General features: G+C 40.2%; 1 protein-coding gene across 2 annotated transcripts in view; it reads left to right on the top strand.

Moving 5' to 3' along the window:
• Positions 1-14,109, top strand: part of ttc28 (tetratricopeptide repeat domain 28) — a 92,766-nt gene that overhangs the window by 49,994 nt on the left and 28,663 nt on the right. For both annotated transcript variants that reach the window (XM_029444848.1, XM_029444846.1), the window contains exons 4-8: positions 3,550-3,822; positions 3,908-4,038; positions 12,471-12,692; positions 13,742-13,930; positions 14,033-14,109. The exon at positions 14,033-14,109 is cut by the window's right edge and continues 20 nt beyond it. In XM_029444848.1, coding sequence (XP_029300708.1) covers positions 3,550-3,822; positions 3,908-4,038; positions 12,471-12,692; positions 13,742-13,930; positions 14,033-14,109 — 892 coding nt within the window. The remainder of the gene's footprint in view (positions 1-3,549; positions 3,823-3,907; positions 4,039-12,470; positions 12,693-13,741; positions 13,931-14,032) is intronic.

Genomic DNA, 14,109 nt, shown 5'->3' with positions numbered 1-14,109 from the left:
ACATTTATTTGTTTGACTCGTCTCCCATAACTTTGTGTTTGAAAGTTGTTGGAGAGGACAGTGAGAAGTTGGCGCTGGGGAAACTGTCAACTTTCCACTTTTCTTTTTGTTCTGTTATTCAGTGACCCTCCTCTGGGATAAAAAAGATGCCTCTGATTATTCAGATCTCACAAAGAAATGGATGTACATTTGATCTGACAAAGAGGGGGAAAAGAGACGCATAAATAATAGTGAGATGTAGAAAATGAATAAAACAAGCAAGTCAGATGAAATAGAAATAGAAACACGTATAAGTTGAGTGTAGAGAGACTGATGTTTAGTGTCTGAGACAGACACATTCATCCACATGTAAACTCAAGCTGTAGTCAGAGAGAGAGTGCAGATGCATCATCCACGAGTCCCAGGGACAGGTTACTAAATAAGTGCTATCTGGGTCGTTCTGTTCTCAGGTCATATATATGAAAATAAGAACAAATAGGTTTCAAGTTTAGATTTTAAAATGAATCAATCTTCTCATCTTACTCTAGTCAAGAAAGCAAATAAGTGTATTTCCCTAAATGTCATAATATTCCTTTAAAAGAAACCCACGTTGACACTTTGTATAAGTAGGCCTGTCACGACAACTCATTTTGTCAGACGACCAACACAATAAATAAAATGGACTCTCCGTGTGGTTCTGCAAGTCGATAACGTAACTATTGTGAGCAAGGGAACAGGATGTCAAAGTTAGAAAACCAGCAGTGCAGTAGATTCTGGTGGACAACCTTTAGCTACAGTCTGTTGCACAAATATGAAATCTGTGCTAAAGAAGACCATTGCTTGAGCAGTTACTGTTTAGTTCAGATCTATAGGGATAATAGGTTTGTGAATTTGAAGTTGGTTTCTAATTGTTTGAGGATTGAGGTTACGAGCATGCTTAACGTAAAGAGATGAGAATGGTGAAGGGTTAGTTATGCTACCATGTTTGTTACCATGAATTTGCTTCTTGTGCAGCTCATGATGAAATATTTACAAGGTAGATTCTTGTGTGTCATTGATCTGTCTGCCGTTCACAGTGCACTTTAATGTGCAGGTCTCAACAGCATAAGAAGATGAAGGAAGAGTGCACAAATCAAGAATGGTTTGCAGGCTAAAGTTGGCACAGGATTATGTTTTTGCCCTTCAGCTGTATCAAAATGAGAGCAAGGCTTCTTGGGGATAGCCTTCTACTTGGCAAGCTACAGCAGATGTCTATGCACGTGGAATTGTGCATCTGCTCGCACACTGGAGGGCATTATCTACTTTGAGTATTCACAATATTTCCCTTTAAGGAAGTAAGTCGATAGTGATCTAGGGCTGGGCAATGCATCGATATTATATTGATATTTGATTTTCTCCATATTGCTTAGCCCTATAGTGATCACGGCATGTGATCAGCGGCAGCAGCTGTGACATGCAGTGTGCGACAGAACCCCGTCTGAACTACTGCAAGCATTCGCCGTGCAGATCTGATGCACTGCGGGAGGTTGTTCTTCTGTCCAGGGGCTGCAACCTCAAAAACTCTATCTCCCATAAGCTTCAAAGCAAGCAAGCCTGAAAGCTTAGCTAAGATTCCCAGTATCAAGTGTAACCAGGAGTTGTCATGCTTGAGTAAGCAGGAGGAAGGGCAACATGTTTGACCATGGAGAAGGCCAATATGCAGGAGGTACAGGGGGGGGAGCTACAGTATTAGCAGCATGGAGGAGAGGGGCCTCTTCTGCGTTATCTGTCTCCTGTTGGCTCTGCTGATGTCATTTTCACAGGATGATGTGCTGTGAGGCATCAGACAGGCAACTTGTTAAAAAGTAGAAGCAGTTCTCACTGGGGGATGTTTACTAACTCTGCCTAAAACTGTCGTGTGACGCGCAACATTTGACATCAACTGATGGCTGTTTTGGCACATGTTGCACATGTCTGGAAAGCAAACAACAAAGTGCATAAGAAAATGTTTTCTTGCTGATGAACCTGGAGTATTAGTAGAAGAGAAGACATTTCTGGACTACAACCAAAAAAGAAAAAGATATGGGAAACATCAGTATCTGTATCTGTGTCTCTTTAAATAAAACAGTGGCTTATATTTTACAGATGCTTTTTCTTAGCTGTCAGACGCAGGTTCCTCTGCAGCAGCGATAAATCAGGTTAAAGTTTAATCTCAAATTTGTGGTCCTTCCGTCACACACGTCAACAAACTACTAATGAGGGGAAGAAAGTGATATGGAGCACACCTCCAGTATAATGTGGTGTTCATACAGTGTACCAGTCCTAATGTTCTTCTTGCAGATATGAGTATTAAATATAATTATCGCGTATACAAGTAGCACTTGATTCTTTCATTTAAGTACTTGGATGATCTTTTTAAACCAGCTGTTCACTGGTCCACAGTTTATGTGAAATATATACATTATTCCCTAAAAATGAAAACAACACAAGTTTTGGGGGTTGCTAAATAACTGCTAAATGATCAACAATTATCTTATAGTATTTCTAATTCTGCAATGAGTGATAACCTTTAAGAGAAACATTTAAATGGGAATTAAGGAATTAATTAAAGCAGTTTTATGTAAAGGACCACAAATACATCTTTATACGTTCCACTTAAAACCACCAATGCCAACCTCATAGTGGCACCAGAGGAAACATCAGGGAATCAACAAAGTCAGTATGATGCATCCTCTGGGCATCATAAATATCTGTAGTAAATGTCATTGCAATCCATTGAACAGTTGGTGACTGACATTGCCGTCCATCGAGCCGCTGCTAGTAAGAATGATCCACCACTGCTGGCCGTGACCTTTAAATGATCACTGACACACCTTTCTGTGGTTCCTCTCTCTGGCTTCTCTGCTAAACTTGCTGCCTGCTCCAAAAAATATTAAATATCCGAGTGCATATGCATCCGCTGCCTTTGAGACGTACTTTCATCACACAGTCCACAAGCTCAGCCTGATGTCTTTAGGCAGCGTTCAGTTGCATTTCATACGCTTGTTTCGTGGCTGTCTTCTGAGAGTTTCACAACAATCTTCATGATGTGTCAGAGCTGATGATGCTCCACAGCCTCGTGCAAATCAAGCGTGTTAACAGCAATCTGAATATAACAGTCACTTCTAAATTGTGAGTTAATCGAAGCAGAAAATGTCATTATAAAAACGCTCACTCATCAGTAAATATTTCATGACTAGTTTGCGTTCGCTTTTGTTGTCTAAAAGCTGTGTTTCTGAACATTACACATATTCTCTATACTTAGTTTGTGCTGTGAACCTTTGCACATTTCTTCGACAATATTTTTGCACATTTCTATAAAACTTTACATTTAATTAAAAAATATATATATTTTGCATATTTATTTAGAATATTTCTTTACATTTAGTTATTTATGTTAATTGAATTGCTTTTTATTTTAATTGAAGTTTATGATTATGCACTGAAACGCCAAGACAAATTCCTTTCCTGATTCTGCAGCGTTTAAAATGTAAAGAAATTGTAGCTCGTAAACATCGGAAAATGATTAGCTGACACGGTCTCCCTTCACAGACTCCCTGGAGCCGACCTACCAGCAGCTGCAGAAGATGAAGCTGGACAAGAGCCCGTTCGTGGTCGTGTCCGTCATCGGTCAAGAGCTGCTGACACACAGTTTCCACGGCGCCTCTGTCGTGGTGCTGGAGGCCGGACTGAAGATCGGCACGTGTTCCCTAAAGCTGCGTGGATCCGTCTTCTCGGCCCTAAGCTCGGCATACTGGTCTTTAGGTAACGCGGAGAAGAGCGTGGCCTACATGCAGCAGGACCTGGAAGTGACCAAGACTTTAGGTATGGGATTAGAGAAGGTGATGGAGTGCAGTGTGAATGGACGGCGAGCAAAGTGAACGTCACGTATTCTTTGTCTCGTCAACAGGTGACCAGTCGGGTGAATGCCGCGCTCATGGGAACCTCGGCTCTGCCCTCTTCTCCAAAGGCAGTTACAGAGAAGCACTGGCCAATCACAGGAACCAGCTAGTGCTGGCCATGAAGCTCAAGGACAGAGAGGTACGTTTGCATGCGTGTGTGTGAATGTATATTCATATGATGATTGAGATTTGCAGTCTCGGTGCATTCAGTGCCGTCCACTCGGTGAGACTGTTGTATGTATGTATATATATATATATATATATATATATATATATATATATATATATATATATATAGGTTGCTGTTGGGTTCTAGTACAGAGAAATGTAAAGAGGCTCTGAGAGCTATTTTGACTGACAGACACGAGCATGTTACCGGCTTGTTAGTAGAATTTTCCAGACCATCCCTGCAAGTAGTCACCATGTGACCTAGCTTTACCGAGAGGCAAAATATGTTGTGGAAAGATATGAATTCAATTGTGACACTTTCTGTTGTGTCCAGCCTGAAGAGTCTGCTGAATCAGGGAACTTGCGGTAGAGATGATGATGCCTATTTGTCACGATCTGCAAAAGAAAGCAGAGAAAGACTTTACAGCAGTGAGATTAATGTATGTTGTACGTGTGGTGCAGTTTTAATGTTGTCTTAATTCTTTGTTTTAGAATCTTTCTTACCTACCTGATATGTTTAATTCAAGCCATACTTGTTATTCGACATGATATGACAATGTCAGCAGTTTATCTCTAGAGATGCCAAAATCACATCGTCCCCTAAACCCGAACAAATACAACAAACAAACTTCAGATTTTATTCCTTTGCTTGTTTGGAAGTCTTTCATTCGCCTCGGGCCAGAGCTAAACTCGTCGGCTTTCTTCCCAAACACTTTAGACAGTTGTGAAAACCATAGTTAATTAGATTGCTGTTACAGATTAGACTTTGGCCCCTTTATGTCTCAAAACACAAAGTGAAGCTGCCAGGTTGTTTGTGTGCATTCACCTTCCTCCAAGTGTGTGTGTGTGTGTGTGCGTGCGTGTGTGTGTGTGCGTGTGTGTCACATATTAAATGTATAAGAGTGTGTTGCTTTCTTAACTTCGCCAACATGTGATGCAGTGGGAACAACATTGTGTTATGACAGGATTTAATATTTTATTTAATCTCACGGTTCTGTGCCTGTGAAGCATTTTTCTAAAATGTCTATTTGTGTGTGTTAATCAATAACGTTTGATGTTGGCTATTCATCGATCTCGTTTGTTTTCTCTGCTGTATGTGCCGATAGCTTCATGTTTTCCTGTGTACATGATTATCTGTGACTTCTGTGTACCAGAATATGTTGCTTATTTAGATTTTATTTGTTGTTATTTAGTTGTTGCTTCATGTATTGCGAGGTTAAAATAAATATATTTTGCGGCTCCAGACAAATCATATTTGATAGAAGAAGGGGCAAAATGGCTCTTTTGATAGTAAAGGTTGCCGACCCCTGCCCTAAAGGAATACTTCACCCTTAAAATGACCATTTGTATATCAGTAGCTCGCAGTGTGTTCAGTGAATTCTTGAAGCATGCCTCCACGGTGAACGAAGAATCCAACAACAGTCAACAGCAAATCTATATCCAAACATCCGTTTACAAACTCTCACACAACTCGTGAAATATAGTCCAAGTCTCATTTATCCAGTCGTATGCTCACTACTTCCCAAACACATGCATTTTGCATTTGTTCAACATTGCTCCCATTTACTTCAATTCATCAATGATTTACTTTGGAAATCTCCATTCAAAATAAAAGATATCTTCAAGAATGCAAGGTAACACGCCGTGAGTAATTAAGACAATAATATAAAATAATAATACAAGAAGAATTAAACAAATACACCCACTTTCTAGCTTCATACTTGTCAAACCTGACTTTACTTTGAAGGATGACTAAACATTATAGTTGTACTTGTCATAAAGTTTTACATGTAATTTAAAGTTTCCTCGTCTGTCTCTCAGGCCCTTCGCATTTCCACAGCTCACCTCCAGAAGTATAACATCACGCTCAATATCTTTTGATTAAAAATTGTTATTGCAGTCTACGATGTTTGGACAGGTGGGCTGATTATTATTATTATTATATATCTTCTAGCTGTTAACTCAATAAGATGTTTCTAATGTACAGCTTTATTATAACTATGCTAGGCCACTATCATTTTGGCTCCACTGGACCCTCACACTCCAGTGGCTCGATATTACACACACACACACACACACACACACACACACACACACACACACACACACACACACACACAGTGTCACTTAATAGCATGTGATTGCATCCTGGATCTGGAGAGGCGAATTGAACACCTGTCAGTAAGACGAATGAGGGCTTGAGTAAGTTCATTTTAATGAAAGCAGTGAGCGACTAACAGGAGTACAGTGTGTCTGCTTGTGTTTCTGAGCAGTTTCCACTTCTATCACATTACTTTTGTCATGAGTCCTGTTTACTAGAAGCACACGTTCGAAACGTCAGAGCAAACGGTTTCTCCACCTCCGCCAGTGCGTCTGGGAGCCGAACGTCTGCGTTGTTGACAGACGGATTATTGAGCCTCTCCTCTACAGGTGCACAGCCTAAGGCGACTGAAACATGGCCATCAACAGAAATCCATATCTCGCACTGCGTGTTTGCTTTGCTGTGGTACACGTGTCTATTTGAGTGTTTCCAGACAGCATGCTTCCAAACAAAGACGCCGCCTGCAGAGAGCTGATGTTTAACCCACAGGGGCGGACACACAGAAAAAGGGCAACACCTTTATACTATAATATAAATCAGGCCAGTGCAGTCAGTTGACAGAAAATTAATAAGCAACACTTTTGGTAATCATGTAAGGCTGAGAATGTGTCGCTTTCCTTTGTTTTACATAATTGTAAATTTAATTTCTTTACGTTTTAGACAATGGAAGACGTCACTTCAGGCTTTAACAAATGGTGATGAAGGATATATCGTTTTTTATATAGTCTATAAGGTAAAGTTGCTCCCCTATATGTAAAATAAATACCACCTTTGTGAAGTTTATAATGTTAAAGAGGAGTTTATTTGTCTCCGTGGTCAGTTTGTTATAGATCCACCTGCTCTATGAAATCTCCATCTCCATTAAGTCTTCATCATTCGATCACGTTCTGTGCAGCATCGATCTGCCACATCAGACAACACTTCTCCTGCTTGCTTGGTTTTCTCTTTACTACGACAGATTTTTATTTAATGATGCATTTATTTTGATTAGACAAGAAATCAAGAAGTTGGTTTAATCAAACACTAGCATGCCGACAGTTCAGAAACTTAGAAGACGTCCCTTCCTCTCACTGTCCTTCTGTCCTTTCTCACCTCTGTATGTACTGACTGACACTTTCGGTCTCTCGGAGACACATCAACATCAACCAACTCAGATCTGCCATATCCCCCTGACGCAGCAGGAGAACTCATTTCTTCCTTTATCCCATGCTGAGGGTGAAAGCCCATATTTTTTTGGATGATTGAGCATCGCTTTTCTAAACCTCCTGCATCTCTCCCGGCCACTTTATGGAGCGCAGAGGATGCAGAGCTGCTGCTTCCTCTGTCTTTATTGAGATTTAGAGATATTTTCCTTTTTTTGCTCCTTTATTCTCACAAGCGTTTTCTCTCCCACACACACACACAGACACATAATGAGATTTACCTGCAACATTATATACAAAATACAATAATGACAGGTTGCATAATATCTTTTCTTTTCTGTGCAAAATGACAAGGGTTGTCAGTTTCTCCATCTTTTTCTTTTAAACACAGACATAAACAGTGCCGGCTCACAGGCCCAGACACAACATGATTGGATTTTCTGTGTGTTTTTTGTGTGCAGGGGAAACATTATGTCCTTGAGGGAAATCAAACACTTGTCTGGCCGGTTGACTGTACACACAGAGGCCTCCTCGTCATTTATTAAATCTCCCTTTCCTGCCTTGGAGATGTGTCAACTGGATTTTATGTGTTTACGCTCATCACTTTGCTGGGAATTGGGATTTCCTTTGGTGTGCTGCTGTCTTCTTTCACGAAGACACACATGAACAAAAATGAAAAGAGCCGTTTGCCCTGATTTTAATTAGAAGGTAAATTCCACTAAAGGTCAGTTTGGCTGTTTTCAGTTTTTAGCATTCATTAAGGCTTCGAAAAGGAACGTAGTATTGGTTTGTGTCTTCTTTTATTCATGAACATTTGAGCCGTAGGATCAGTTTTCAAGTAGAAGAGCAAGTATGTTTAAGTCTTAAGTTTTTTTAAGAACATACAAACATTCAGGTTTCTGGTTGAGGCTACCATACAAGGTGCCACCTGCTCATCAGGAACTACACACTCTCACACACTGATAGCACAGCCTTCAAAAGCAACTTGGGGATCAGTAACTGTACGGGGATTGAACCTCTGACCCTCCGAACCCTAAGCCTATCTCCTGAGCCACACAACATATGTCTCCTTTCTTCAGGGATGTGATAAAAGCTTGGCTGAACTTCCAGCAGACTGCATTTTGCAACAGGTTACAGATGGTTTACCAATCTTTTTTCTTAAAGAGAGTTATTTGTTATTGATAATAATGGAAATGCATAATCAAATTTTGTTAAGAATTTAGATTAGAATTTCTAATTACAGTGTGAAACACGTGGAAGAAGGTGATAACATGGCATATTTTTAATAATGAGTTTCTTTTTGTTTGTGCTCCCTCTCCCTGTGTCTGCTGAAGAACAGTCGTCTGAGACAAAGAGAGGGCGTTTGGGATATAAATGAGTAACGCACATGCTAATAACTCCTCTTTAATAATTCAACGCTTCTCCTCCTCCTCCTCCTCCTCCTCTCTCTCACGTTCTTTAAACTTGTAAACATTTCATTATAGTCTCAGACTTATTCTCTGCTGTCCCTCACCGCGTGCTTTCAAAGGTCAAAGTCATTTAGATTTATTTTTGAGTGTGAGTCTGTGTGACTGCTGCTTGTGTTCAGAGGGCCTCTAACTTCATTATTGTCTCCGTAATTGCATCGAGGAGATCATTGTTACTGTCTATACCTCAGGTCAGGGTCTATTGATGATTACATCACACCGTGAGTTCACAGATATAAGCTGCGTTCAAAAGGTTCATTATCACTTCTGAACATGTTTCAGTCATTGAAGGAGATCTAAACAATATAATATTCTATACAAATATAATACTGTGAATGGAGACATCTGCATAATGAATACTTACTGTTACTGAATTGTACAATATATTGATTAACAATAAAATGGCTGAATTATAATGCAAGTTCTGCAGCAGAGAGAGAGTACTACAGCCATGCTGCACTGTGAGGCTGTACTTATAGGCACAGCAGGGCTTTGAGCTGAAAGCTAACGTCAGCATGCTAAAATGCTTACAGTGACGATGCTAACATGCTGGTTTTAAGTGGCTGCAGTAACTACTCAAAAAAGGGTTGCAAAACCAGAAAACAACTCAATTTTACATTTCAACATAATGGGCTATTTCACATTTCTCACACATTTCAACACAGGTGATAATCTGATTTGCTGTTACTATTTAATCCCCGGTTTGTATGCGCTGTCAGTTTGAGTAGCTATGTTTTCAATTCCTCCTGCTTTCATGTTTGTTAAGCCTCTCAGGAAGATGCTTGAGATCCTGAAAGTGTGTTCTTGACCGGGTACCATGCCCTTCGAATAATAAAACACACAGGAAGCCGAATACAAAGCGTCTTCTCTGACAAGCTAGCAGTTAAAAAAATGTTTTCCTGGAGAACAATTTAGTGTTAAATCTCATTATTTGTACCAGAGGTTTGGTTTATGACAATACCCCACTGCTGGCGCTCACCAAAGTGTTGGCTAAAGAGAACGCTGACACATCTTTCACAAAATAATGGTAATTATAATTGAAAATGACATTCCCTAGCTTCTCCTCTTGCATAGCTAAAGTGCCAACAGAGTTAGCTAAAAGTTCTTGACTTTAGTAACTTATAACATTAATGAATGCACCATTCTTATTCTTAAATATGTTATTTATTCTTTTGTAGATTGGGGTGCCAAACACTGACTAGTGTCGGTGCTCATTTAAACTGACATGTTGTAGCTGAAATGTAGACGGCAGCCTGACATTAATTAATGCTGTTCATTAACTGATGAAGGTGAGAATGAGGCATCCTGCAACAGACCTCTGCCAGAGGGACCTCTGATCATTATTTGCCTCAAACTGTTTGATTTAAATGTATTTTATAATACAATATATACAACTGTATTGTGTATGAGCAATACATGTGTACGAATGTGTTTGTGCACACACGTATAGACACAGCACACGGTGATAAATGTTTCAATACTGTGGTGCACTTTGATTTAAAACAGACTTCCGCCGCGCTGATGAATATTTCCCATGACTCCTCTGATCAATACCAATAACCTTAAGATTAGTTAGCAAATAAGTTTCTCATTTCTCTCATCAGAGAAACAGACGAGAGTGTGTGTGTGGGTGCTGTGTGTGAGTTCATGGCCTTGTTTCTATCAAGACAACACAGTGTGATCTTAAGCTGAAACACTCATCGTGATTTGCATGGAATTATGCCTGAAGAGGTCCCTGTAATTAGCAGGAAGAGTGCAGCTAGAAATCATTAGCAGTTCAAAGTGCTGTAAAAGTGTCTTATATGCTAAACTAAAACAGAGTTATAATAGAACTGCAGGGAGCTGAGTGGGGAGACTCTCACAGCGCCGTCTAATAGGATGTGAAAGATTAGCGTTCACTCCTGTAGCTTCCAATAACATTTCCATTTGGGATGTAAGAAGGTGACGCCCCTTTTACGTTTACTGTCCAGAAGTAGTGGAAGAAGTACTACTACCACACTGTGGAGGTACTCCACTGCAAGCAGCATTCAAAACCTTCCTTAACTAGTAATAAGCAGCAAGATAAAGTACTCGACTGCTGCAGTAAATGTTCCCTGTCTGTGTTTACTATTTTACGATAGTGCTCATTTGAACTCCTGTAACAAATGTAGTGCACTAGAAGTATGAAGTAGCACATGATGGAGAGTAAAGTACAAGTTCAAAGTAGGCTACCTCAAATGAGTACTTCAGTTCAATACTTTAGTTACCACCACAGCTGTCTTTTCACAGTTTCGTCCATCAGTTATAGCAACATGGAGTTAACCGCGTAAACACTGAGATCTGGGAACACAGCGGCTTCACTACACTGAAGTAGTGTTTACAAAACAGTTTATACACATTATCTAATCCAGTGATTCCCAACGAAATAGAAAAGAATGATCCACATATTTTAATTTAGGAGGACATTAAATACACAAAAAGGATTAGACTATTAGCCACGATAAGCTGACTGCACAGGACAAGCCTCAGTCGTGACACTTTAACACCACGTGCTGCGATTCGGGGCGCATGAAAGCGAGCAAACAACGAAGTCAAAGGAGACAGAGTTTAAATGTGTTGGATGATGAATGCAACCTTGACAAAACCCACTACGAGAAAGATAAACGAGAAGAGCACTTGGAGAGTGCAGACTTCCCCGAGGCCGTTTGTAAGTGCAAGAGAATGCACATGCTTTTCTATAGGGTGTAATAATTAAGTTAATTAAAGTTACATTCAGGGGCGAGACAGTTTGCTTATTTATTTTTGCAACTTGTGTTTGTGCAACGTCTGATGTCTTTATAGTCGATTTACTTCATTCCCAAAGTACATTTACTCAAGAACTGTCCTTGTACTTTACATGAGTATGTCCATCTATGCTCCTTTATATATATATATATATATATATATATATATATATATATATATATATATATATATATATATACTACGGCTCCACTACATCTCAGGGGGAAATATTTTACTTTTTATTTGATACATTTATTTACTTTACAGATTCAGATTAATACAAAATATTATCAACAAGCGAAATCTGATATATTCTAATAGATTAAGCTACCCAGCAATATAATAATATTACAACAATGCATCAATAATTATAATCCAATGATATAATAGACATTTCATTCATTTTACTTTCGGTGCTTTTATTTTGTTGCTTGACATTTTTACTTGAGTAAAATTTTGAATGCAGAATAATCAGTGATAATTGTGAGAAGAGGTGCCCCCCCCCCCCCCCGCCCCGCCACAGCCTGATCACCCTGCTGCTAGCGAAGTATCCTGTCGTACCTCCAGACTACAGAGCAGCTTCTTCCTTCAGGCTGAGAGACTCCTGAACCCGTCCTCCACACTCTAAACACAACATTTGTTTTTCTGCTATTTTTAGTTTTCCTTATGAAGCAAAATGGGACAATAACTGCGTGTCGCCGCACAACGCTGTGTTGTACAACGACCACAACTCATCCTTGATGATCTAAACAACAAGAAATAAGACGCAGATTGTAATAAACTTAAATTGTTGCAAATACAACATGATGTATTATTTGGTCTTTATGCGGTCCTTGTTTTTGTGTCATGTTGTTTACTGGGACGATGTGGATGGTTTTGTTACTCGCTGGGCGCCGGATACTAACCAGTGTGTGTGTTTATGTGATTTCAGGCTGCGTCCGATGCTCTCAGCAGTCTGGGCCATGTGTACACAGCTATCGGTGACTACCCCAACGCACTGGCGAGCCACAAACAGTGTGTGCTGTTGGCGCGACAAACCCAGTGCCAGCTCTCTGAAGCTCGCCAGCTGGGCAACATGGGCGCCGTGTACACAGCGCTGGGAGACTTTACCAATGCTGTTCAGTGCCACGAGCAGCACTTGGACATCTCAAAGGTACAGAACTAACTTTTTATGATCTGTAATGTTTCTGATGGTGGGAAGGAACTTTGTATCTCCTAAACTTTTCTGGCAATTAACAGCCTTGTTTTCAGATCGACCAAAACCAACAATGAATCCACTAACAAGTATCGTGCATGTATCAAAAGCCTGATACATCTTCTTCCTCTGAGCCATAGGGCGCCATTGTTGTCCAAAACGCATCAATGATCCTCACTGCTGCACTGGGTGACATGTTCCTTCATTACCATGAACACACACTGTAGTTTATTTTGACCGTCCTGCTGCCCCAAATACTCACTAGAGCATAACAGCTGCGACATCATGACAATAATTCAGACAAACTAAACTACTAAGAACAGAAATGCCACGTGAAGAAAGTAGCTTTATGTTTCACAAACAGGCTAAAAATGGATCTCACAAGTTGGCTACTTATAGAATATAAAGCCATCAGCTGCATCCAGTAATTGAGTTTGGGATTATTATGGAGAGAAGCGTTATTTGTGTATTTAAACACATCTATCATTTGCTGAACGCAGTATTTTATAACAAAGTTATTTCATATTTCCCAAAGAACATCGTGTGTATTCAGGACACTGGTTGTAAATATTTGAAGCTCTTCCTGCAAATGTTACATGAACAAACACAACAGTATCTCTCAACATACAGACCGACCATCTGTTGATCAGATCTGTACCAGAATGAAGTCAAATCTTTGCACGGCTGAGAGTTTTTTTAGAGCGTTCCTTTTAGTTTTGACAGTTTAGGTTTCTTTAGAAGAAAATGTTGCAACATGGAACATAAAAAACACCCACAGGGCTCCGTCTCCATCTTACAGAAACACTGCTTCTTGTTTTTAGCTGCACAGTCTTTTGTAGGAGTACAACCCAATTCCAGAATTCCTTCATAAAGTCTGTTTTTAATGTCTTCTTCTCTTTTAGGAAGACATTAATAATATCTGATCTTTGACATCCTGGGGCTCTCAGAAAATGTAAAATAGCCACTATCCTTCTGATTAACGACGGAATGATGTCGTCTTTTTGCAGACTTTGGAGAACCGGCGTGAGGAGGCACGGGCGTACAGCAACCTGGGCAGTGCCTACCACTCTCAGCGGGACTTCGACAAGGCCATATCATACCACACACGGGTACTGGAGCTGTCACAAGAGCTGGGCGACAGAGCAATCGAGATGAGGGCGTATGCTGGTCTGGGGCATGCCGCCCGGTGCATGCAGGTTGGTTAACTGTGTAATTAAACCACACGGGTATTATTCTATCTGTTGCTGTTGATAATATGAAGAATAAACATGAATCATGGTTATTCCTGTGATCCTCAGGACCTGGAGAGAGCTCGGCAGCATCACCAGCACCAGATAGAAATTGCTCAGGAGCTGCAGGACAGAGCGGCTCAGGG

This window comes from Cottoperca gobio, chromosome 12 (assembly GCF_900634415.1).
Source record: "Cottoperca gobio chromosome 12, fCotGob3.1, whole genome shotgun sequence".
In the NCBI taxonomy this organism is placed as follows: Eukaryota; Metazoa; Chordata; class Actinopteri; order Perciformes; family Bovichtidae; genus Cottoperca; species Cottoperca gobio.
This window is presented reverse-complemented; position numbering and strand designations above follow the sequence as displayed.